This window comes from Heterodontus francisci, chromosome 5 (genome assembly GCF_036365525.1).
Source record: "Heterodontus francisci isolate sHetFra1 chromosome 5, sHetFra1.hap1, whole genome shotgun sequence".
Taxonomy (NCBI): Eukaryota; Metazoa; Chordata; class Chondrichthyes; order Heterodontiformes; family Heterodontidae; genus Heterodontus; species Heterodontus francisci.
The window spans coordinates 115,374,771-115,401,335 of NC_090375.1; the positions used below are offsets into that span (position 1 = coordinate 115,374,771).

Here is a 26,565-nt window from a genome sequence, read left to right on the forward strand (position 1 = left end):
GTCTTGTAAATATACAAAAAAGTTTGGCTTTAAAGGAAAGTCTTAAGATGCAAATTGTTTTCATAAGGTTGGCCATATATTTTCTCTTGAACTGCTTTGCATGTGATATGATGTAATTAATATAATGTGCTCAAAATAAAATATTTGCATTTTGATACTGTTATTTCAAAGTCAGATTTCCAATGTTTAATTGAGAATAAGGTGGTTAAAACAATTATTTTCTTCTATACAACTTACCTAACTTCTGTTGGACCACCTGCTCTTCTATCTTTTCCTTGGCAATTTTTTTCTTGGTTTCTCGAAAAGCTTTCCAGTTCAATAAAAACTGTCGGGCTGTATTATTTATCTCTTTTCCATCTAGGACCTCTGCAGATAATAAAAACACCTTTAAAATAGGTCAGCGGAAAGCAAGCAAAAACCTAAGAGAACCATTCATTTCAATCAGTTCATTTTCAACAGCACTATGAAATCCTAACAGATACAGAATTAGTCTTCCAGAATGATCAATGACAATAAAGCAAATTGGATTGGTTATGTCATGAAAAATTAAAAAGCAAACTATGTTATAACTATTAAATGCCAAGATTTGCAAATGACTCAAAAGTAACTGAATTACTTATCTATCTCTGCAGTATCATGATAAATGCATGCTTGAGAAAGCATGGAACAGTTGCATAAGCAGACAGATAAAATGTTCAATGAATAAAAAATATTACACCTCAGCTATCTGCGCTATCAGATGATATATGGAGTGTTTTTGACCACAATCTGAATCCTTAGGATGGTTTCCCTATAAGTATTTGGAAATCGAAATATTCTATAAAAAGAGCTGAGCTTCTAAAAAGTATTTTTCTGATAAAAAAAATATTTATGTAATCAAGAGAAACTGTGTGCTCTTATTTCTAAATAATCAAAAAGCTTATCTGTACACAATTCTGATTTAAATGTGGAAATCAAATGTATTAAACAACAACGATTGCGTAGAATTCCTGATGCATGCATTAATGTTCCCAATTACTCATGTTCTGACCAGAGTGCACTGAGTATTACAATTCCAGTACATCAATCATCTTTCACACACTAATTAAGTGTAGGAAAAGGTCATACAAAAGTAAGCATGTTAGCATGTTGCACTTAATTGATGCAATGAATGATTAAATGTACTGAGGTACAAATGTTATATTTTATAAGTAGATATCCTGACTCATGAATACATTTCTTGGAGAAAGCCCATTTTGAGTCCAACTCATTTCATTTTTATTTACAGAATGTCATCCCTAGGCATCTATTATAATTAACTTAATGCATAGTCTTAATTGTGTTACAAGGTAGTAACTCATGAAGGGGTTCAGATGTCATAAAACCATTACAGTGAAACTCAAATCAATCAACACATACTCAAATCTTTCCCTTCCCTGTAGGAAAGCACCTTCCCCAGACAGCACAGTCGAGATGAGAACACTATTTATATATATATATATATAAAATACACACATACATACATATATTTGTGTATATATGTATATGGAGAATAGTGGCCCTAATTTTGCAGTCAGTGGTGAACAAACAACACTTGTGTTCATTATACTTACAGCTGCCCACAAACCTTTACTGGGTTTTTTGTGTAACAACTTAAAGAAATTAGGGACCTATTTCAGCACAGTGCCTTCTACATAGGGAACTTGGGACCAGTGTGAGCAGGGCAAGCAATAATCAGATCAAAGGATCCTTACTGAGACACACAAGCCTCAAAACTAGGCTCCGTGGCGCTGTACTTTCAAAGCTATGATTGTAGTTTTGAGAGAAAGATGGCATCCATGCCAAGCACACATATTTATGAAGTTTGGGCCAGACGCCATTTTGGTGAAGGCGTTAGCACAGGTATTGGGAACGAGCGCTGGAAGTATGCAGAGCAGGCAAACTGTGATGTCAGCCAGCATGGAATGCCAATTTAACACCAGTTGTGGCATTTTCAACCTCAATGCTCCAGCTAAAGACATGCACACATAGCTGAACATGTGCTCAGCAAGAGGGAACACCACCCCCACCCTCCCCCAACAGCACTATTTAAAGGCATTATCAACTACTTTCAGGTTATTTGGTGATTGATTTCTACTGGGCCTTGCTGAGATATGTCCTAAATAAGTAATTTTGGCCTCGGAAAACTCTGTCTTTGCCAGGTTTATGAAAGGGTTAGGCTCTCAAATACAGCTCTTAGAGGTCTGACATGATCACTCCACGTGCCGCTATACACCAAAAGTTCATCGATGTACACAATGCGATTACTCAACCCGGCAAACACTTGATTGGTTAATCTTTGAAATGTAGCCAGTGCATTTTTCATACCAAATGGCATGACTTTACATTGGAATAGACCATCTGGTATTACAAAAGCAGGTATTTCTTTGGCTTCATCAGACCAAGGGGACTTGACAATATCCTTTGAGTAAACTAATCTTGCTAACAAAGGCCAAGTTCCCCACCCTATCAATACAATCCTCAAGCGTTGGGATCCGATAGGAGTCCATCTTAGTTACCGTATTAACCTTTCGGTAATCTATGCAGAATCTTTGAGAACCATCTGGTTTTGCTACAAAAACAACAGGAGAAATCCAACTACTTTGACTGCGTTGAACTATATTAACATGCATTGAACCTCCTCCCTGACTTAGGCCAATTTGCTTGGATTGAGTCTGTAGGCGTTTTGTTTAATTGGTTTAGTTTCCTCTGCATCAACCTCATGAATAGCCAGAGAAGTACGACGACCTATCTGCACATATAAGCTTATAATCCCTCAAAAATTCAGCTATGTCTTTCCTCGGGTGCTCAGGTAGATGCAGTATCCCATGGTTGTCCAACATATGGTACGCGGGCCACAATCCGGCACTCCAAAGGTTTCCATCCGGCCCACAGATGTATATGCCAGAATGTCAGACACCTCAGCAGGCAGCTACAGGTTTGTTAGGATCCCGCTCTAACACAACATGGCCACATCCAGTTGAGAGGCAGCATTCATAACATGCCTCTACTATTCAGATTTATGGTGAGTGCACAGACGGGGAGTGGATAGCAGGGACTGAGAGAGGAGAGCGGAGAGTGAGGAGCGGCAAGCGGAGAGTGGGGAGTGAGAGAGACAGAGAGGCAGAGAAAGTGGGGGGAGAGAAAGTGGGAAGAGAGACAGAGAGAGAGGGGAGAGAGATGGGGGGGGGAAGAATCAGAGGGAGAGGGGAGAAGTGAGATAGGGAGAGGGGAGAAGTGAGATAGGGAGAGAGAGAGACAGAGAGAGGAGGGAGAGGGACAGAGAGAGAGAGAGACGGGGAGATAGAGAGACAGAGAAAGAGGGGAGAGGGAGGGGGAAAAAGACAGAGACAGAGGGGGGAGAGAGAGAGGCAGAGAAACAGAGAGGGGGAGAGGGAGAGAGAGGGTAGAGAGAGAAACAGAGAGAGGGGGAGAGAGATAGATGCAGACAGGAGAGGGGAGAGAAAGAGATCAAGATCACTCCTGACAGATGGACATCTATCCGAATACTTCGCATCGCTATATCAAGGATGCGGGGAGAGATTGAGTACTTATGCAAGCAAAAACAATGCCAGGTATGCCACTAAATCAATGCTCAACATAGTAATGAGAAAGTAAGTCAATAAATTAGACTTCTCATTTGAAACTTCTTCACAAAAATGGGCATTTGTTGTTGTTTTGATTAACAGCAAGATAAATTTTTTATGCCTTTATCTTTCTGAAATTTTCTCACCGGCCCCCTATGCAGGACAGAAATTGTAATGTGCCCCCCCCCCCCCCACCCCCATGTGAAAAGGTTGTATATCCTTGTTGTAGCACCTCATCCAGATCCTCTAACACCACTGTGTTCGCTAGCTTCATCGCAAGAGGTTCAATCTGGAAACATTCAGTTTCAAACTCATCATCTGGCTCATCAGGTGCACCAGTAACACCATTTACATTCTCTACCACCTGTGCTACATTACTGACTGACTATGCTCATGGTCATAGTATCTCTTCAGCATATTAACACAACACACCCTTTGACTTTTCCATCTATCTGATGTACCAATGTACCAGTTCACCTCACTGCGTTTCCTTTTGATACAGTAAGGTCCATTAAACCTAGCTTTCAATAGTTCACCAGGCAGAAGACGAGCATCTTATTTCCAGGTTGAAAACTATGTGCCTTAGTTGTTCTATCTGCTTGGGCTTTCATTACCTGCTCAAAAGCCTCGAGATGTTCTCTAGCCATCTCATAAGCTTTTGAGTGTCTTTCTTGGAACATTGACACATAATCTAGGAGGGTAATTTCCTCCTCCTGTGCCAAAAAATCCTTCCTTAATGAGTTTAAGAGGGCCTCTAACTTCATGCCCATAGACCAATTTGAAGGGGCTGAAACAGTAGACTCATTTGGTATGTCCCTGGTTGCGAATAACAAAAATGAAATCCCTTTATCTCAATCCTGGGGATACTCAAAACAATAAGCCCTAATCATACTCTTTAGGATTTAGCGATATCTCTCCAAATCACCTTGTGACTGTGGGTGATAAGCAGATGACTTGACCTGCTTCACTCCCAAATTATACATGACCTCCTACATTACACCTGACATGAAATCTGACCCCTGGTCATACTGAATTTCTTTTGGCAGCCCATAGCTAGGGAAAAACTAGACAAACCCCTCAATCATAACTTTCACTGTGACCTTCTTCAATGGTATTGCCTCAGGAAATCAAGTGGCACGATGGCGCAGTGGTTAGCACCGCAGCCTCACAGCTCCAGTGACCCCGGTTCGATTCTGGGTACTGCCTGTGCGGAGTTTGCAAGTTCTCCCTGTGACCGTGTGGGTTTTCGCCGGGTGCTCCGGTTTCCTCCCACAGCCAAAAACTTGCAGGTTGATAAGTAAATTGGCCATTATAAATTGCCCCTAGTATAGGTAGGTAGTAGGGGAATATAGGGACAGGTGGGGATGTGGTAGGAATATGGGATTAGTGTAGGATTAGTATAAATGGGTGGTTGATGGTTGGCACAGACTCGGTGGGCCGAAGGGCCTGTTTCAGTGCTGTATCTCTAAATAAATCCATGATGCTCAAGAATAATTATGATCTGACTTAGTCGCAGGTAAAGGTGCAACACAATCCACAAGAATCCTACGAAATGGTTCATCAAATGCAGGTATCAATATTAAGGGGGCTGGATTAAGCAAAGGCTGTGGCTTCTCAATCATCTGATACATGTGACAGGACTGACAGAAGTCAACCACATCCTTATGCAGCTTTGACCAATAGAAGTGCATCATTACCCTAGCCTGAGTCTTCCGAATACCCAAATGACCTGTGACTGGAATCTCATGGGCAATTCTCAAAATTTCACTGGAGTAGCAAGGAGGGATAACAATTTGAGGAGTACAGCCCAATCCTCATCAGCGGGCCTCTGGGGAGGTATCCACTTCCTCATCAAAATGTAATTCTTGACATAATAACACTCAGGGACCTTCTCAGCTTGTACCTCAGAACACATCCCTCTGAGACAAGCTTCTTAAGTCAGGGTCTGCCTGTTATGCCTCTATCAAAGAGCATCTGCTAAACAATTCACCATTGTTAGCCTTGAAGGCTTTGCCACCAACATCTCTATCCAAATCCTTGAAAAGAGCTTCAGCCAACCAAACACCTGCATTATCCTCCACAACAACTGAATCCTTCTCATCCTGTTTAAACTCTTAGAACGTGGATACAGAGAAAGGCTGCTAAGATTTGAACCCGGTTCGAAAGCTCATGGTTTGCGGAGGAGAAAAGACCAACAGGGTCAAAAGAGATTGCGTTATTAAGAGAGGATCAGTTGAATGTGCTCGGAAGAGCAAAGAGGATATTGGTTTTGGAGAAGGACTGGGCATTGCAACTGAGAACAGTCTGGGAGTTTTAACTGCAAAGATACTGATTCGAAGAGAATGCTCTGTAAGTTAAAGCCCTCAATACAGCCCAGTCTCTGCCAGTCATGGATGAGCTGGACGAACAGCCAATAAAATCGGAACTCAGTGATGCCACTGATTCTCTAGCCTGTGGAAAACCCCTGGGAAGGACGGCATTACCCCTGAAATAATCAAGAGTGCCAAGCCTGCTATACTCTCAGCACTCGATGAACTGCTTTGCCTGTGCTGGGATGAGGGAGCAGTACCACACGACATGCGCGATTCCAATATCATCACCCTCTATAAGAACAAGGGTGACCGCGGTGACTGCAACAACTATGGTGGAATCTCCCTGCTCAGCATAGTGGGGAAAGTCTTCGCTCGAGTCGCTTTAAACAGGCTCCAGAAGCTGGCTGAGCATGTCTACCCTGAGGCACAGTGTGGCTTTCGAGCAGAGAGATCCACCATTGACATGCTGTTCTCTCTTCACCAGCTACAGGAGAAATGCCGCGGACAACAGATGCCCCTCTATGTTGCTTTCATAGATCTCACCAAAGCCTTCGACCTCGTCAGCAGACGTGGTCTCTTCAGACTACTAGCAAAGATCAGATGTCCACCAAAGCTACTAAGTATCATCACCTCATTCCATGGCAATATGAAAGGCACAATTCAGCATAGTGGTGCCTCATCAGATCCCTTTCCTACCCTGAGTGGCGTGAAACAGGACCATGTTCTTGCACCAACACTATTTGGGATCTTTTTCTTCCTGCTGCTCTCACATGTGTTCAAGTCTTCAGAAGAAGGAATTTTCCTCCGCACAAGATCAGATGGCAGGTTGTTCAACCTTGCCCGTCTAAGAGCGAAGGTCCTCATCAGGGAGCTCCTCTTTGCTGACGATGCTGCAGTAACATCCCACACAGAAGAGTGTCTGCAGAGACTCAACGACAGGATTGCGGCTGCCTGCAACGAATTTGGCCTAACCATCAGCCTCAAGAAAACGAATATCATGGAACAGGACGTCAGAAATTCTCCATCCATCAATATCGGCGGCCACGCTCTTCAAGTGGTTCAAGAGTTCACCTATCTAGGCTCAACTATCACCAGTAATCTGTCTCTCAATGCAGAAATCAACAAGCGCATGGGAAAGGCGTCCGCTGCTATGTCCAGACTGGCCAAGAGAGTGTGGGAAAATGGCGCACTGACACGGAATTCAAAAGTCCGAGTGTATCAAGCCTGTGTCCTCAGTACCTTGCTCTACGGCAGTGAGGCCTGGACAACGTATGTCAGCCAAGAGTGACGTCTCAATTCATTCCATCTTCGCTGCCTCCGGAGAATCCTTGGCATCAGTTGGCAGGACTGTATCTCCAATGCAGATGTCCTCGAGGCGGCCAACATCCCCAGCATATACACCCCACTGAGCCAGCGGCGCTTGAGTTGGCTTGGCCATGTGAGCCGCATGGAAGATGGCAGGATCCCCAAGGATACATTGTACAGCGAGCTCGTCACTGGTATCAGACCCACCAGCCGTCCACGTCTCCGCTTTACAGACGTCTGCAAACGCGACACGAAGTCCTGTGACATTGACCACAGGTCGTGGGAGTCAGTTGCCAGTGATCGCCAGAGCTGGCAGACAGCCGTAAAGGCGGGGCTAAAAAGAGTGGTGAGTCAAAGAGACTTAGCCGTTGGCAGGAAAAAAGACAGAAGCGCAAGGAGAGAGCCAACTGTGTAACACTCCCGACAACCAATTTTATCTGCAGCACCTGTGGAAGAGTCTGCCACTCTATAATTGGCCTTTATAGCCACTCCAGGCGCTGCTTCACAAACCATTGACCATCTCCAGGCGCTTACCCATTGTCTCTCAAGACAAGGAGGCCAAAGAAGAAGAAGAAAGAAGAATAAGTTATGGAAATATCTTTCTCTGTAATTTAGTGCATTAGCTACCTACTAATTACTGTTTAGTTGTTGTAGTAAAAGTCTTAAAACGTGAACTCTTGTTGTGTAATCCTTTAATAGGTCTGGGGAGTTTGTATCTCCTGTTTTTAAGTTAATGGTTTCAACTGAGATCACAACACAATACTCAGCCTTCATATGTCCTTTCTTATGGCAGAAATAGCAGGTCAGTCTACTCGAACCAAACCTTTCCTCCTGGCTTTCTCTTTTACCAACCTGAGGTGTGTCTGTCTCTTTACCTTTGCCATCTTTCTCAATAGAACCAGATCTCTTTTCATTATTAAATTTTCTATCTCTCCCAACTTTTCTGAAAGTGTCCAAACTGGGGCCTGTGACTACTGCTTTTGTGACTCAATTAGTAATCAGCTGCCATTACTGCAATATCCCTTATTTAACAATTTTATGTTCTTCCAGGTGATACCTTAGTCCTGAAGGAACACTATTTTTGAATTCTTCCACCAAAATCACTTCCCTAAGGCTCTAAAGTTTTGTGCGATCTTCATCGATCTATATCACCTATCAAACACCATTTCCTTCTCTCACAAATTCCACACATTGATTCAGTTTTACAGCCCAGTCTTGGATCAGATCCTGAATTAGTCCCTAATTTTGTTATGATTCCCATGGAGATCATAAACCCTGTCTCTTTTTAAATTTCTAAATTTTTGTCTGTAGGCCTCTGGTACCAATCATAGACTTTGAGAAAAGCAGTCTTTGTCATAGTCACGTGAGTGATTATCTGTAAGAGATGAGTACACCTCCAAAGCTCACCCTACAAAAACACTCTGTAGGAGCATTGTCCAGGATGATTTAGGCCAATCCAGATCCAGAGCAATTTTCTCAAATGACACAAAGTACATTTATATTCTTTCTTCACTAAATTTAGGTACCAAGTGAATATTCTTTGCCAAATCACAACTACGAGGAGCTTTCTCAGGGTTATCCACAGCTTTCATCTCCAATTCACACCCACCGGCATTGAGCTTTGCCTTTTCCAATCCTCATTTCTCCCTTTCCCTTTCACTTTCTTTGTCTTTTTCTCTTCTCTTTCCAATATCACATTCTCTATTTCAAATAGCATTTTTGTTAGTTTTACTTGGGCACACACTGAAACATCCTTTTCTTTCTCAATCTTCAACTGACGAGCCAATTCTTCAATGGTCTCTGCCTTCCTAGCCCCTGATTTTAAGATGACCTCTATGTTCCCTGCTATAGCCTTCAAATTATCTTTTGTCAACCATTTCAAGGAACTAAGAGACAAATCCTCTTACTCCACAAAGGCCTGAGCATCAAAGGTATTCATGTTGATTTCCTACTAAATACAGCAAAAGTAAATGTGAAATCTTGTTCTTTAAAACTCTGGAGAATTCCAGTGATCCAGTTTTACAGCCCAGTCTTGGATCAGATCCTGAATGAGTCCCTAATTTTGTTATGATTCCCATTGAGACCATAAACCAAAAGAATCCAATCCACTGACCAACCCCAATTTAGCGGAAAAAAACTAACAGAAAAGATTTCAATTTTATAAATTTTATTGCAACACTGAAACCAAAACCAACATAAATTAAACATGAAATAACAACTAAATCATTGGCAATATATATAGCTTAAAGATTACACATTGATTATCAGATGCAACAAAGATAAATCTCACAAGTATTTTTAGGCAGTCCTCTCTGCAAAGATAGCACCAGTTACAGCCACAAGGTCCTTCAGGTCTTTGAACTTCTCAAGTAATTCTCCAAATCCTGTCTTCCAAGATGCAAACACTGATTTCCATTCGATAGCAGTTCCCCTGCAATTGAACTCCACTGATACCATCTTTACCAAAACTGCACACCCTTCCAGAACTTTCATAATTTTGCTCACAACATTCCTGATGGCGTAGCTCCACCAGTGCTGCCTTAAATAACTCTTAAGTCACCAGAACTCTGAACCTTTCAGCTTCCTTTTCCAGTCTCAGAAAAAATACAAGCTTTGAATCCAAAGTCAGTGAGTCTAGCACTACATTCACCAGGTCAACTGTTCAGATTACACAGACTGGAGTCTGCACACACAGACTCCAGCACACACTTGCCTTAATCGCCCTCCTGGGTACTCTTGGTGCACTGTCTCCAGGGTGGAAGAACCACAGTTCTGCTGCTGACCCCCTTGCCCACTTCCATGCACATCTGCTTGGTGAGAGACACTGTCCTCTTCCTCCCATCATTGGGAAAGATCACCTCGCACCATACCTCAGAGCCCGCAGCAGGACCGCCAGGTAAGAGTGACAAACCAAGAAGGCTCCTCTCCATTCCTGTGGTTGCTGTAGCTTCAAATATTTATGTACAGTTGAGCCTTTCTGACCCATGCTGGGTCCCTTTAATTAGAAATTCTTCCTTTGACAGATAAGGCGCACCATCCTGCCTGCCCTCCAATTTGCTGGAGAACCTGGAGGTGGAATGTTAATGCCATGGCGCAGTTAAATAGCCACGGCAAAGCCCGCTGAAGCTGTCAATGGTTCTCGGCCTGCTGTAGGTCCCATCATTTCGGCAGGGACCATCCACTGGAAATTTCGCACATTGTCTTTGGTCTCTGCCACCAGTTCCATCTTTGATAACTGCCTTTAGCTGAGCAGACCGTTCACAGATTTGACTCCGAGTTGAGCTACCAACCACATATCAGCACCATCGTCAAGACTGGCTACTTCCATCTCCGTAACATCACCCGACTCCAACATTTGCTCAACTCATCTGCTGCTAAAAACCTCATTCATGTCTGTGTTACCTCCAGGCTTGACTATTTCAATGCTGTCCCTGGAATTCTCTCATCTCCCACCCTACATAAACTTGCGCTCATCCAAAACTCTGTTGCCCTATCTTAACTTGCTCCAAATCTCAATCACACACCTCCCCTGTGCTTACTGGCCATCACCGCCTCCCTATCTGGCAACGCCTCAATTTTAAAATCCTTATTTTCATATCCCTCCACCCCTCCCTAAATGTGTAGCCTCCTCTGGCCCTACAATCCTTCGAGATCTGTGTGTTCCTCCAATTCTGGCCTCTTGCGCATCCCAGATTTTAATCACTTCACCATTGGTGGCCATGCTTTCAGCTACCAGCAATGGGCTACTAAAACGTTGATGAAAAGGGAAAAATAGAATATAAGTGTAAACTAATCTTATAGCACATTGTAAGCGCTTTTACAAGCATATAAAAAGGAGAGTAGCTAATGTAAACATTGGTCCCTTAGAGGCAGAGACAGGAGAAATTATTGTGGGGAATGAGGAAATGGCAGAGACATTGAACTAGTATTTTGTGTCTGTCTTCACAGTAGAAGACACAAATTACATATCAGAAATAGAGGGTGACCAAGAGGCTAATAAGAGTGAGGAGCTTAAAGCAATTCATATCAGTAGAGGGAAAGTATTAGAGAAACTTCAGGGACTAAAAACCTACAATTTCCCAGGACCTGATGGTCTACATCCTAGGGTTCTAAAAGAAGTAGCTATAGAGATGGCGGATGCACTGGTTATGATTTTCCAAAATACCCGAGATTCTAGAACAGCCCCAGCGGATTGGAAGTTAACAAATGTAACACTGCTGTTCAAGAAAGGAGGGAAAGAGAAAACAGGGAACTATAGGCCAGTTAGTCTGACACCAGTCATTGGGAAAGTGCTGGAATCTATTGTCAAGGAAGCCTTAATAATGCATTTAGAAAATCATAGTATGGTAAGAAAGAGTCAACAAGGTTTCATGGAAGGGAAATCATGTTTGACAAATTTAAGAGTTTTTTGAGGATGCACTAGTTGGTTGATAAAGGGGAGCCAGTAGACATAGTATACTTGGATTTTCAAAAAGCATTTGATAAGGTGCCACACAAAAAGTTAATATGCAAGATAAGGCTCATGGAGTTGGGGGTAATATATCAGCATCGATGAAGGATTGGTTAACAGATGGGAAGCTGAGCGTAGGTTGTCAACCTCACAGGAAGTGCAGCGATGGAAATACAAAAATAAATCGAAGTTATAAAAAAAGAACAATTTAAAAAGACTGGTACATTTGCCTTCGACAAGATGGAGGATAAAGTCACATGACACAAATCTTCCCCTGCACTCAAATACACATTCATGTCTGCTGGAACTGAAACTCATTAACCTCCTCTACATTGAGCTCATCACTCATGAATGTGAGTTATCCACAAAGTGAGCTAAAATAAAAGCATTCGCAGATGCTCCATCTTCAGCTATAATCACTACAATAAAGCGTGAACATCCCTCATCTTAACAAAATTGGCTGAGATCAGAAGCCATTGTATAGCCCCTCAGGAACCGAAAGCCTAATGTCACATGGGTGAAACTAACATATTATGAATTTACCTTTAAAGGTAATCTTTTTGGAGAACAAAGGAAGTCATTAGAACATGAGAACAGCAGTCTGGGATCTCCTGCCATAGAGAGAACCTCTGTCCATAGCAAGGGATAAACAGCATAAGCTGTAACTAGTGGAGTGCCGCAAGGATCAGTGCTGGGGTATCAGCAATTTCAATCTACATTAATGACTTAGATGAAGGGACCAAGAGTAATGAATCCAAGTTTGCTGACGATATAAAGCTAGGTTGGAATTTATGTTGTAAGGAGGACACAAAGAGGCCGAAGAGATATATAGACAGGTTAAGTGGATGAGCAACAAGGTGGTAGATGGAGTAAAATGTTGTGAAGTGTGAGATTATTCACATTAATAGTTTTCCGCCACTGGGTATCAGACCCACCGGCCGTCCATGTCTCCGCTTTAAAGACGTCTGCAAACGCGACATGAAGTCCTGTGACATTGATCACAAGTCGTGGGAGTCAGTTGCCAGCGCTTGCCAGAGCTGGCGGGCAGCCATAAAGGCGGGGCTAAAGTGTGGCGAGTCGAAGAGACTTAGCAGTTGGCAGGAAAAAAGACAGAGGCGCAAGGGGAGAGCCAACTGTGTAACAGCCCCGACAAACAAATTTTTCTGCAGCACCTGCGGAAGAGCCTGTCACTCTAGAATTGGCCTTTATAGCCACTCCAGGCGCTGCTCCACACACTCCAGGCGCTTACCCATTGTCTCTCAAGATAAGGAGGCCAAAGAAGAAGAGTGTTACAACCCCTTTAGAGACCAGTAATTTTTTTTTACAAGAAATTTGAACTCCTAGTTATTAGTGAAAGAATTATGCCACTAGATTTCACGTTTTAAACAAAAAAAACTTTACTGTACAAGAGTTAAACAAGGCAAAACTTTAACAATACAATTTGAAATCACTTATACTGTAAACTTAAAATCTTAACAAAACATGAAGACACTTACTTTAAACTCTAAATCTCAACAGAACACCCGTGTTTGACTTTTCCTTCCACCCCAAGAATTCCCTTATACTTTACAGGATCTTGGCAGTTTGTTCACTTCACCTGGGACCAATCCAAAGTGTACCACAGCTCTTAGGAATTCACTTCGATTTTCCTTAGTTCCTCAGCTATATTCCGAGGTATGAGATCTGCTGAGGTTTCTTCCTCTGGCATCTGGCTAGGCAACCTCCAGCTCTCATCTGACATCTCACGAATCTGGATCTCCCAACCTGAGCCTGGGCCTTACTCAAATCAGAAACACACTTGGTTCCTGATAGCCTTCCTGCTCCTGAATCCAACTGCTTTTAAAGCCAACAGCTTTCAGAACCAACTGACTGTCTGTAAGCAAGAACAGAGGCAAAAAAAAAACCTGACCAAAAGGTATCTCCCTACATCATCTATCGCCATAGCAACATAGTAGATGTGGGATGGTCCAGATAGCAATTTCAGCTAATTACCTCCAACTCCAAAACATCTCTGATTTCTGATATCCACATGAACAATGATATTACTAACAATGACAGGACAATTCCTTCAAGACTTTGACTACAGTTCCCCAACTAAACAAGTCCAGCTGATTTTTTATGGCTCTCACCTCTCTAAGTCTGCCTCTGTGAGTACACATGGAATGAAATTTGAAATAAAATCTCTTGGGTGGTCCTGCAAATTTTTTTAAATTCCAGGAATTTTAATTATATTACAGCTACACATTTAATTTCCCACAAACTAAAAGTGACCTCTAAAATATTAATACAAACCATGAACTAGATGAACATAACAATACTAAGAATAGAAAAGTAGAATATTTTTAAAAGGTGTAGAATTTTAAATGTTGTTGTTTAGAGAGACTTGTGTGTACTCATTCAAGGAACACAGAAAGTTAGCATGCAGGCACAGCAATCAATTGGGAAGGCAAACGGCGTGTTGGCCTTTATTGCATGGGATAGAAGTACAAAAATAAGGGAGTCTTGCTATAATTGTAGAGGGCTTTCATGAGATTAGACCTGGAGTACTGTATGCAGTTTTTGTCTCCATATCTAAGAAACGATATACTTGCTTTGGAGACAGTGCAGCAAAGGTTCATTAGATTGGTCCCTGCGATAAGAGTGTTGTACTATGATGAGAGGCTGAGTAAATTACTCTCTGGAGTTTAGATGAATGAGAGATGATCTCAATGAAACATGCAAGTATCTGAAGTGGCTTGACAGGGTAGACAGAGAGGTTGTTTCCCCCCCAGCTTGGGAATCCAGAACACGGGGACACAGTCTCAGGATAAAGGATCGATCATTTAGGACTATGATGAGGAAAAATTTCTTCACCCGGAGGGCTGCGAATCTTTGGAATTCTCCAGCTCAAAGGTTGTGGATGCTATATCGTTGAGTATATTCAAAGCGGAGATAGAGTTTTGGTTTCTCAGAGAATCAAGGGATATGGACAGCAGAAGGAAAAGTGGAGTTGAGGCAGAAGATCAACCATGATCGTATTGAATAGTGGAGCAGGCTCGAGGGGCCGCATGATCGACTCCTACTTCTTATGCCTTGACCCTACGCTGTGGAATTCTCTCCCCAAACCTCTTCCCCTCTCTCCTCTTTTAAGATGCTCCTAAAAACCACGTCTTTGATCAAACCTTAGGTCATCTTTCCTGATTTCTCCTTCTATGGCTGTGTTAAAAAATATCAAAAATGCTTTTATTGATATCGCATTTATTGAGCACCTTGGGACGTTTTACTACATTAAATGGATTATATAAAGTTAAGTTGTTGTTGTTGCTGAAGGGGTTAATTTTAATCCATGTAAAGAAGTTAATTTTCATAAGTAGTTTAAAGTGACCAAATGCCTCAAAGTCACTGATAGAATGCTCTCTCCATTTGCCTAGATGGGTGCAGCTGCAACACTCAAGAAGCTTGACACCACCCAAAACAAAGCAATCCCACTTGATCGGTAGCCCATTCATCACCTTAACATCCACTCCCTCCACCACTGATGCACCGTGGCTACAGTGTGCACAATCTACAGGATGCTCTGCAACAACATGCCAAGGTTTCTTAGACTGAACTTCCAAAACCCACAAACTCCACTACCTAGAAAGGCAAAGGCAGAAGGTGCATTGAAACAACATCACCTCCAAGTTCCCCTCCAAGTCATACACCATTCCAACCTGGACATATATCAGCAAGCCTTCAACATCACTGGGTCAAGATCCTGGAACGCCCTACCTAATAGCACTGTCGTTGAACCTTGTGCCTTGTAGGTTGTGTAGAGGCTTTGGGGAGTCGGAAGGTGAGACATATGCCACAGAATAACTAACCTCTGAACAGTTACAGCAGCCACAACATATATGTGGCTGGTCCAGTTGAGTTTCTAGTCAATGGTGGCCCCGAAGATTTTGATGGTAATGCCATCAAAGGTCAAAGTGTGATTAGACTCTTGTTGAAGATGATTATTGCCTGCCACTTGAACGGCAGGAATGTTACTTGCCACTTAACCCACCAACCCCGCCCCCACCCAAGCCTGGATGTTGTCTAGGTAGGTCATGCTGCATGCGGGCATGAACTGCTTCAGATTGATTCACCTTTTTTTTTAAGAGATACAGCACTGAAACAGGCCCTTTGGCCCACCGAGTCTGTGCCGACCATTAACCACCCATTTATAGTAATCCTACACTAATCCCATATTCCTACCACATCCTCACCTGTCACTATATTCCCCTACCACCTACCTATACTAGGGGCAATTTATAATGGCCAATTTACCTATCAACCTGCAAATCTTTTGGCTGTGGGAGGAAACCGGAGCACCCGGAGGAAACCCACGCAGACACAGGGAGAACTTGCAAACTCCACACAGGCTGTACCCAGAATTGAACCTGGGTCACTGGAGCTGTGAGGCTGCAGTGCTAACCACTGCGCCACTGTGCCGCCCTTCTCTTTTAATATGTTCTCCTGATTGGTCAGTTAATTATTTTGATAAATCTACATACTTGCCTTTTGATTTGTGTATTTCCTACTTTCTGATTTGCTGCTATTTACTTTGAAACAGTCAACAAAGTATGATCATGACAGAAGAACAAGACTTTTACAGGAAATAGGTGTTCACAAGATCATAAAATAAATACAGATGAAGACAGTCGTTCCAGAACAACCCTAGAAGAACCCACCCCCCACCCCAACTCACCACAATATCCATTCAGTTCCTAAGTTATTGCCAAGTTTTCACCTCTATTACACTATCCAAATCCATTCCATGCATTGATTGCTTTCTGCATGAAGAACTTCCCAATAGTCATAAATTTACACATTACTTATTTGATCCTGTGGTCCCCTTTTTTATTCTTGAAATTTAAATTAATTTTCAGTGTTTACGTTTCCATAACCCTCACAATGTTATATACTTCTATAAAGTCTCTCAAGCCTTTCTTCAAGACTGAAACTGCACACTTTTGCAGTCTTTTCCAGTCGTTCCTTCGGTGGCTCTTTTCTGCACTGCAGAATGATTGAATGTCCCTCCCCATTTCTCAGTGACCAGAAATGGCGAGAATGTTCAAGGTGTAGTTTGACCAAAGCACTAGACAGTTTGATCACAATTTATCCAAACCCTCCACTGCCTATTTGTTGTCAAAGCTCTATAATTTCCTTTGAACGCTGTTCCTCTGACTCTAGCTGTTTGTACATATGCACTTCCTTTGTCCCACCATTAGCAGCTATGACTTCAGCTGCTTATGTTCTGCACTCTTGGAATTCCCTATGCTTTTCCAACTCCCTCTCCTAATTTAAGACCCTCCTTAAAACCCATTTCCTTTACCAAGCTTTGATGCTTTGCTATCTCCACCTTTGAATCAGCATTCATTTCATGATTACGTCTCTGTGAAGTAACTTGGGGCCTTTATCCATGTTAAAGGTGCTGCATAACTGAAAGTTGCTATTGATTCAGTAAACAGTGACACAAAAGATCAGCTATTATATAATTATAAAAATGTCAATGTTTAATATTCGTTTAATGAGCATCTGAAATTAGTCAACAGTATGAGCTTCAAATTCTTACTATAAATGTGATGCTATCCTAGAGTTTCAATGATAAAGAAGACTGATCAATAATTCTGCATTTGGCATATACAGACTTATTTTCAGAATGATGCTTAGTTAAAACACTGAATGTAAATGACTTGTCGGATTTAATTGCTTTTAAAGCATATAGTTATTTTTTCTGGTAGTTCTTTAAGAAAGATATATACATTTTGTAACTCAGGATGTGTCAAGCTTTACATAGCATGCAAACATGACATACCATGCGGATGTATACATCTAGCTTCTGTTAACAGGATTTTTAATATTTTATTAGCATATCCGAGACAGTCTCACTGCACCTTGGATTCCACTTCATAAAATGTCAAATAGTACTATGGAGGCAGCGTATTGCGACATTGTGTGTCCGGAAAACATTGAATTGAAAGATGCGCCATCACTTAATTAAAAAGGAATGCTATTTCTATTCTGCCTAATGGAATATTGAAAATAACACAATATTTCTTACCTAGGCTTGTAGACATCACCATTATTTTGTCCCTGTACTTAGCTATCTGGCACACAGGATTTCCACTCAGATCCAGATACCAGAGTTTTTGCCACTGGTTCAATACATATTCCAGTTCCTGGATTTGTGAATAAAGGAAGATTTCAATATCTGAAATTTCTAAGTTCATTTTTGCACAGTTTTAATAAGACTCTTGTCAATTTGCAGCATTCCTCACAAAAAATTAGGAACCTTTAAAAAAGTTTAGAATTTTATATAAAATATTACACTGACAGGTACAAAGTAAATTATTCTTCACTTCTATAATATTATCTGTACAATTCATATGTTGTACAAAAAAGTGGATACATTGTAACAAACATTCCTCAAAAAGCAAATTCTATGTTGCACTAAAACTTTAAGCAAGATTCATTTCATTGTTGTAAATATCAAATAAATAATAGCTTCAAGTGTTCATTCACTTCAGGTTTATTTTTTTAAAAATCTAGTTACAAAGTGAAAAAAGATCAAAAAGGCAACTATACTCATTCATCTTTGAGCAAAACTTGCCTAAAGAAGCTTGGTTGATCTAGCTGACAGTTAACTCCGTTTCAAGCCAGACAAGTGCCTCAAGAAGAATGTTTATCTAACAGACCATTAGTCCTAGTGGAAATATGATTACCCTTTGGACTTGGTTCTATTGTACATTGCTTTCCTGTCTCTAATAAAGCGGTTCCACTTTCCAACTATTCGATAATCAGTTCTAAAGGGAATCTCTTTGGGGAGTTTCCTTTGCTTTGATAAATGATCATGTCATGCTCGTCACTCAGAGGTCTGCCACAAAATACTCAAGAGCAAATTATATTCAAGGCATGAGCATCGACTGGCTCATCAAACACTGCAGCAGACTCTTCTTCAACTAATGATGGCTCGTTATGAACCTGTATTTGACCACTGTGCTCCAATCTTTATCTTGCCTGTCTTGCTGAACACTGCTAACTGCATCTGCAGGCACCAATTTGTCAACCAGCTGACTGTCTGTCATAATGTATTTAAGAAAATCTATAATTTTTCGCTTGTCCCTGACTAAATTGTGACGGGAATAAATTTATCTTTTCTGATTCAATCTATGACCAAATCAATTATGTGCCAAGTTTGTATAAATTTAATACTTTGGAAAAAATGTTGACTAGTGAAGCATGAACACAATAAAGACATGAAATACAAAACTTTTTCACAATTTTATTTAAAAATTTCAGAGCAACTATCAGTTTACATTTTTGCTTATTATCTATATTAACCATTGTCACATATTTTTCATCATACCGTGGAATCTCCCTGCTCAGCATAGTGGGGAAAGTCTTCGCTCGAGTCATTTTAAACAAGCTCCAGAAGCTGGCTGAGCGTGTCTACCCTGAGGCACAGTGTGGCTTTCGAGCAGAGAGATCCACCATTGACATGCTGTTCTCCCTTCGTTAGCTACAGGAGAAATGCTGCGAACAACAGATGACCCTCTACGTTGCTTTCAAAGATCTCACCAAAGCCTTTGACCTCATCAGCAGACGTGGTCTCTTCAGACTACTAGCAAAGATTGGATGTCCACCAAAGCTACTAAGTATCATCGCCTCATTCCATGACAATATGAAAGGCACAATTCAGCATAGCAGTGCCTCATCAGACCCCTTTCCTATCCTGAGTAGTGTGAAACAGGGCTGTGCTCTCGCACCTACACAGTTTGGGATTTTCTTCTCTCTGTATCTCTCACATGCATTCAAGTCTTCAGAAGAACAAACTTTCCTCCACACAAGATCAGATGGCAGGTTGTTGAACCTAGTCTGTCTAAGAGCGAAGACCAAAGTATGGAAGGTCCTCATCAGGGAACTTCTCTTTGCTGACGATGCTGCATTAACATCCCACACAGAAAAGTGTCTGCAGAGACACTTGCGGCTGCCTGCAACGAACTTGGCCTAACCATCAGCCTCATGAAAACAAACATCATGGGACAGGACATCAGAAATGCTCCATCCATCAATATCGGCGACCACGCTCTCTAAATGGTTCAAGAATTCTCCTACCTAGGCTCAACTATCACCAATAACCTGTCTCTCGATGCAGAAATCAGCAAGTGCATGGGAAAGGCGTCCGCTGCTATGTCCAGACTGGCCAAGAGAGTGTGGGAAAATGGCGCACTGACACGGAACACAAAAGTCCTAGTGTATCGAGCCTGTGTCCTCAGTATCTTGCTCTATGGCAGCGAGACCTGGACAACGTATGTCAGCCAAGAGCGATGTCTCAATTCATTCTATCTTCGCTGCCTCTGGCGAATCCTTGGCATCAGGTGGCAGGACCGTATCTCCAATGCAGAAGTCCTCGAGGCGACCAACATCCCCAGCATATACACCCGACTGAGCCAGTGGCGCTTGAGATGGCTTGGCCATTTGAGCCGCATGGAAGATGGCAGGATCCCCAAGGACACATTGTACAGCGAGCTCGTCACTGGTATCAGATCACATGGCTGTCCATGTCTCCGCTTTAAAGACGTCTGCAAACGCGACATGAAGTCCCGTGACATTGACCACAAGTCGTGGGAGTCAGTTGCCAGTGATCGCCAGTGCTGGTGGACAGCCATAAACGCGCGGCTAAAGAGTGGCGAGTCGAAGAGACTTGGCTGCTGGCAGGAAAAAAGACAGAAGCGCAAGGAGAGAGCCAACTGTGTAACAGCCCCGACAACCAATTTTATCTGCAGCGCCTGTGGAAGAGTCTGTCACTCTAGAATTGGCTTTTATAGTCACTCCAGGCGCTGCTCCACAAACCACTGACCATCTCTCGGCGCTTACCCATTGTCTCTCGAGACAAGGAGGCCAAAGGAGAACATGCATTAAGTAAATTGGAGAAATACCTTCCCATTTAAAGGTAAAAGAATTGATCCTATTTTCTGGATTACTGATGCTTCAGCAATAAAAGTGGAAAATGGCTGTACAAGTAATAAAATGGTCATTCAAAATGTATTTTCCTGAATACTGCTTGAGTGCACAATATGTGAAGAGGGGAGTTTCATGAGTGAGTGAGTTCGGTAAAGAGGAGAACCATAAATTAATTAAGAAAAAATAAATTTAATTAACACAATATAGATGGCAGGATAGGTGATGTGCTGCGGCTGCATTATGCAGGAGCTGCTGAATGCCACGGCAATCCATGGCAACCAGGTCTCTAGTAAGTGTTTATGGCTTGAGCAGCTTTGGCTCAGAGTAGATGAGCTGGAGACTGAACTGCAGACATTGCGATGCATCAGGGAGGGGGAAAGTTACCTGGAAATTCTGTTCCAGAAGGCAGTCACACACCCCTTTAGAATAGGGTCGCCTGAATTGGTCAGTGGTCAGGGAGAGGAGAATGTGACTGTGAGTCAGGCAGGTAAGGGGATAGAGAAGATGGGAGTGGGACTGCCTGAGCCCTTGCAATTGAGCAACAAGTTCGAGGTTCTTGCAACTGGTACAAACAAGAGTGAGGGCTGTGGTGTGGATGAACAACCTGACCATGGCGCCATGGTACAGGATGCCATTCAAGCGAGGTGAGCAAAAAGGAAAGTAGTGGTAGTAGGGGACATTAAAGTGAGGGGGATTGCATACAAACATATGAACATACGAATTAGGAGCAGGGGTAGACCACTTGGCCCTTCGAGCCTAGCCGCCATTAAATAAGTTCATGGCTGAACTGATTACTCCACATTTCCACCTACCCCCAGTAACCTTCCACCCCCTTGCTTATTAAAAATCTATCTGCCTCTGTCTTAAAAATATTCAAAGATTCTGCTTCCACCGCCTTTTGAGGAAGAGAGTTCCAAAGACTCAGAGAAAAAATTTCTCCTCATCTCTGTCTTAAATGGGTGACCCCTTATTTTTAAACATTGACCCCTAGTTCTAGATTCTCCCACAAGGGGAAACATCCTTTCCACATCCAACCTGTCAAGACCCCCTCAGGATCTTATATGTTTCAATCAAGTCACCTCTTACTCTTCTAAACTCCAGTGGATACAAGCCTAGCCTGTCCAATCTTTCCTCGTAAGACAGCCCGCCCATTCCAGGTATTGGTCTAGTAAACCTTCTCTCTACAGCCTCCAATGCATTTACATTCTTCCTTAAATAAAGAGACCAGTACTGTACACAGTACTCCAGATGTGGTCTCACCAATGCCCTGTATAGCTGGAGCATAACCTCCCTATTTTTGTTTAGTTTAGTTTAGAGATACAGCACTGAAACAGGCCCTTCGGCCCACCGAGTCTGTGCCGACCAACAACCACCCATTTATACTAATCCTACACGAATGCCATATTCCTACCACATCCCCAACTGTCCCTATATTTCCCTACCACCTACCTATACTAGGGGCAATTTATAATGGCCAATTTACCTATCAACCTGCAAGTCTTTGGCATGTGGGAGGAAACCGGAGCACCCGGAGAAAACCCACGCAAACACAGGGAGAACTTGCAAACTCCACACAGGCAGGACCCAGAATTGAACCCGGGTCGCTGGAGCTGTGAGGCTGCGGTGCTAACCACTGCGCCGCCCTTTTTTCTTTTTTTTTTAGTTTAGAGATACAGCACTGAAACAGGTCCTTCGGCCCACTGAATCTGTGCCAACCAACAACCACCCATTTATACCAATCCTACACGAATGCCATATTCCTACCACATCCTCAATTCAATTCCTTTCACGATAAATGATAACAATCTATTAGCTTTCCTAATTACGTGCTGTACCTGTAGACCAACCTTTTGCGATTCAGGCACTAGGACACCCAGATCCCTCTACATCTCAGAGCTCTGCAATCTCTCTCCATTTAGTTAACATGCTTCTTTTATATTCTTGTATCAGACCCATTGACTAGTTAAACTGTAAATAGAATACTGCTGAATAGCTTGTATCCTATTTACCAATTACTGAACTGAAACTCCGAACCTATCACCCAATACATTATAACCTCAAATCTTACATGACCGCTCTTTCTCTTCCATCTGCATGATTCTGTGTATACCCATTCAATGCCTCTTACAGACTGGGATGGAAAAAATATACTTATTTCTCAGAAAATAAAATAAATTTACTTATTTTGCAGTAAGATCCTTTTAGAAAATGGTTAGGAGACAAAGTAACTAAGGAATTTGTAGTAAAATGTAGCCTCTAGTGACTCAACACTGACATTTCATTGATTTTCTTCTTATGCTTTACACTGCATCAGTGTCAGTGTATTCCAAATGTCCGCATTCAGTCTTTCATGTGAACAGAATACAGGATTTTCAATTACTCATTGGCAGATTGTCCAGAAGCAATTTTTTTTTAGTTACAATTTTTGGTTAACCAGAGAATAACTCAATTAATACTTTAGAGATTAAACAGAATAAGATTGCCCATAAAATAGTAAAATTTGTTAAAGGAGAATTCCGGTCAATGTTCCCTTCTTTAATTAATAAGTAGTAAGGGTAATTACAGCATCTGTACAGCTACCCAGCTGACATCAGCTAACACAGAGTGGGGGAGGGGGATCAAGCCCATGAACCTTCTTGATCTGTATTGCTCAATGGATAAACACACTGAGCTCTCTGCGGCGCAATATGGAATACACTGTACTGTTATAAAAGCAAAGCATTTAGACACAACAGAATCCTGTGGTAGAAATCATATTTCAGGTTTTCAATTGTTTCAATTGTGAAAATGAGGTGATTTTTGGTGGGTTTTTTCCACAAAAATGAAAAATGAAAAAAGTAAAAATGAATGGAAGACATAAATTTAGAAATCAATGAAACTGCAAATACAATGTTAGGATGCAGAGTTATGACCACTATTCCTCGAATGATAAATTTCCATTCTGGGAGGGAGGCATCACATGCTTTGCATTTCTCTTGGCAAAGTGGAGGAAAAAAGATCAGGATGAAGCACTTTGTCATGAAGCTCAAGCATGGCAATGACAATAAGTACCAACATCTGGTAATACCATGAGTTCCTAATACATACTGCCTCTCTGAAGCACTATCTGATATTTTTTCTACTTTCAAGCCACTATATAAACACAAGTTGTTATTGTAATTGACCCACCATGGGGATGATGCTGAGTATACATTAATTATATACCCACAGTGAGGAAAAGCGAGTCTTCTGCTCTGGTACAGTAATGCAGTGCTTTGGTATTGGTATTGGACTATCCATAAGTTGTTCAAATCCCACCATTGGAAGTTATAGAGACATAGAGGCACAGAAAGAGGCCAGTCAGCCCATCAAGTCCATAATGGCTCGCTGTAAAGCAAGCCAGTCAGTCCCATTCCCTCGCTCGATCCCCATAGCCCTACAAGTTACTTCCAAGTGCCCATCCAATTTTCTTATAAAATCATTGATCATCTCTGCTTCCACCACCTTCGGAGGCAGTGAGTTCCAGGCCATTACCACTTATGTAAAAAAAAAAGCTCTTCCCCACATCCTCCCTGCTTCTCTTGCCCTAAGCCTTTGTCATGCTAGGCCCCCACTTGCCAAGAATGAGACACATTAATTTTGTCATGAACATTGATTTTTAAACTGTTGTTGGAGCGAAGAAATGACTTGTTAAACAGATCAGCGATGGCTGGAAAAGATATTTGCATATTAACAGACAGCACTTGGAAGGAGAAAGGACCATTCCCACTCACATTCAACACACAATGGATGTTGCTCACCGGACAGTGAGGGGATGGGGAAGCACATTTCAGGGCCTGCTGGGGTGATGCAATCCACAGGGGCCAGATGTGGTTAGACCAGCGGGTCACATGACTAATTGTCTGTTCCTGTCTTTTGAACTAGCCACAGAGACTTTTTGCTCCTGGACTGAGAAGATTTCTCCTGTCTGCTCCCATTTCTTTCGCACAAGCTTCTGAATGCACTGAAGACACATGAACCCCAAGAGAGAAAAGTCTCCTACAGCGAACAAGAATACTATCCCCAACAAAAAGCAAGATCTACCTACAATCAAGGTCTCTACAGTAAGCTCAAAGAACCGCAACAAAATCTCTTCAGATATTGCCTCAGACCTTTCCACTTTATTTTTCTTCTGCTCGTTTCTGTGTCTATTTTGCATGTGTGTATCGCATACGCATGCTAGCATGGGTGCATCGTGTATCCATAGGTGTCAACCGAATTAGAGTTTAAGTTTAATAAATTTCAACTTTTCTTCTTTAAACCTAAGAAAGCTTGTTTGTGCTGGTTTCTTTGCTTTATAATTGGAAAGTGGTGAACAAGGATTCACCAAGTGGGGAGCTAAAAATACGGTGTGTTTAAAATTAAACCCTGTTAACGGTAAGACCAGGTGAAGGCTGAGAGGAAATTTGGGGGCTACCGTCTGGGATTTTACCCACAGACAAACAAGAGAAATTGGAAGTGGGAAGCCAAATTGTTTCCAATCAAAAAAGAGCAAGATTTCAACACAGATTTTCTTGTGGTTGTGTGTGCTTGAATACTGACATGTCTGCGACTGAAGCTAGTAGTTCCCCAAGCCAGGGTGAAGTAACTTGGGATAAGTTAAAAGCATTGTCTATGGAGGAGTTGAGGAAAATGGCTGTGCAGTGTGGGATCACTGTACTTGGCAAGGCTAGGAAGTCTGAACTCCTAAGGCTAGTGGCCAACCATTTTTCCCTTGAATCTAGAGAAGCAGAAACGGGGTTCAAAGCAGACTCTGACAGGGTATTGTTAGCAAAGATACAATTGGAACAAAGGAAACTTGAGTTAGAGGAGAGAGAGAGACAGGAGAGGGAGAAAGAACCTTCCAGAAGGAACGTGAAGACAAAGAGAGGAGTAGAGAGAGAGGGAAAGAACCTTCCAGAAAGAATGCGAAGAAGGAGGGCCGAAACAGCTCGAGTTAGCTAGGGGGCAACTGAGAAACCCCAGTGAAAGCATGGCCAATATGGAGGAGCGTAATTCAGGGCTGGGTACAGAATTGTTAAAATTAGCTCAACTAATTCCAAAATTCAATGAGGAAGATTTAGAAGGATTTTTTCTGTCCTTTGAGAAACTGGAAAGGCTGCTTAGGTGGCCAGCTGAGATGTGGTCTCTTTTACGACAAAGCAAGCTAACTGGAAAAGCCCATGAGGTTTATTTCCTTTTGCCAGATGGCAGTTTATCAAATTATGAACTGACCAAAAATCCTATCCTTGGGGCATATGAATTAGTGCTCAAGGCCTATCGCCAAAGATTTAGAACCCTCAAGAAGCAAGCTAATCAAGAAGCAAGCTAACCAAACTTATCTGAAGTTTGAAAGAAGTAAGCAGCTGGCTTTTGACCAGTTGCTGAGTGCTCTTAAAGTACAGCTCAGCTCGGAGAATCTCAGAGAAGTAATTCTGTTAGAGGAATTTAAACACTCTCTCCCATTCTCCATGAAGACCCATGTAGAGGAACAGCCGGTCCAGAGAGCCCGGCAAGCGGGCGTTCTGGTCGATGAGTTCACTTTAATTTATAAGTCAGTTTTCCAGGGGAGAACCTTTCCTAATCACTCCCACAAATCTGAAAGGGGCAAAGGGTGGGAAGGTGATAGGAGCCCAAGCAGTCCTGGAAGAGAAAGGAAAGCAGGAGACACAGGGGGCCCTCCTCGAGCCAAAGAGGAAGATGCTGTGAGCAGTAAGAGTGAGACCCGGAGACCTGTGTGCTTCCATTGTAATAAAGCATGGCATTTAAAAGCTGACTGCTGGAAACTAAAGGGAAAACCGGTTGGGTTAATCAGGGCACACTCACTCAGTGAAGAAGCAAACTTGATGGAAAGCACAGCAGAACAAGCTGTGGCTTTAAATGCAGTAAGAGTGAGACCCAGGAAGCATACGGCTGCAAGTGCAGGAAA

The 26,565-nt window shown here is 42.2% G+C and overlaps 1 protein-coding gene across 5 annotated transcripts in view; it reads right to left on the reverse strand.

Moving 5' to 3' along the window:
• ppp1r42 (protein phosphatase 1, regulatory subunit 42) overlaps positions 1-26,565 on the reverse strand; it is a 231,429-nt gene that overhangs the window by 139,796 nt on the left and 65,068 nt on the right. For all 5 annotated transcript variants that reach the window (XM_068030917.1, XM_068030915.1, XM_068030913.1 and 2 more), the window contains 2 exons: positions 17,737-17,854; positions 238-366 (listed from right to left, as the gene is read on the reverse strand). In XM_068030917.1, the coding sequence (XP_067887018.1) occupies positions 238-366; positions 17,737-17,854 (247 nt within the window). The remainder of the gene's footprint in view (positions 1-237; positions 367-17,736; positions 17,855-26,565) is intronic.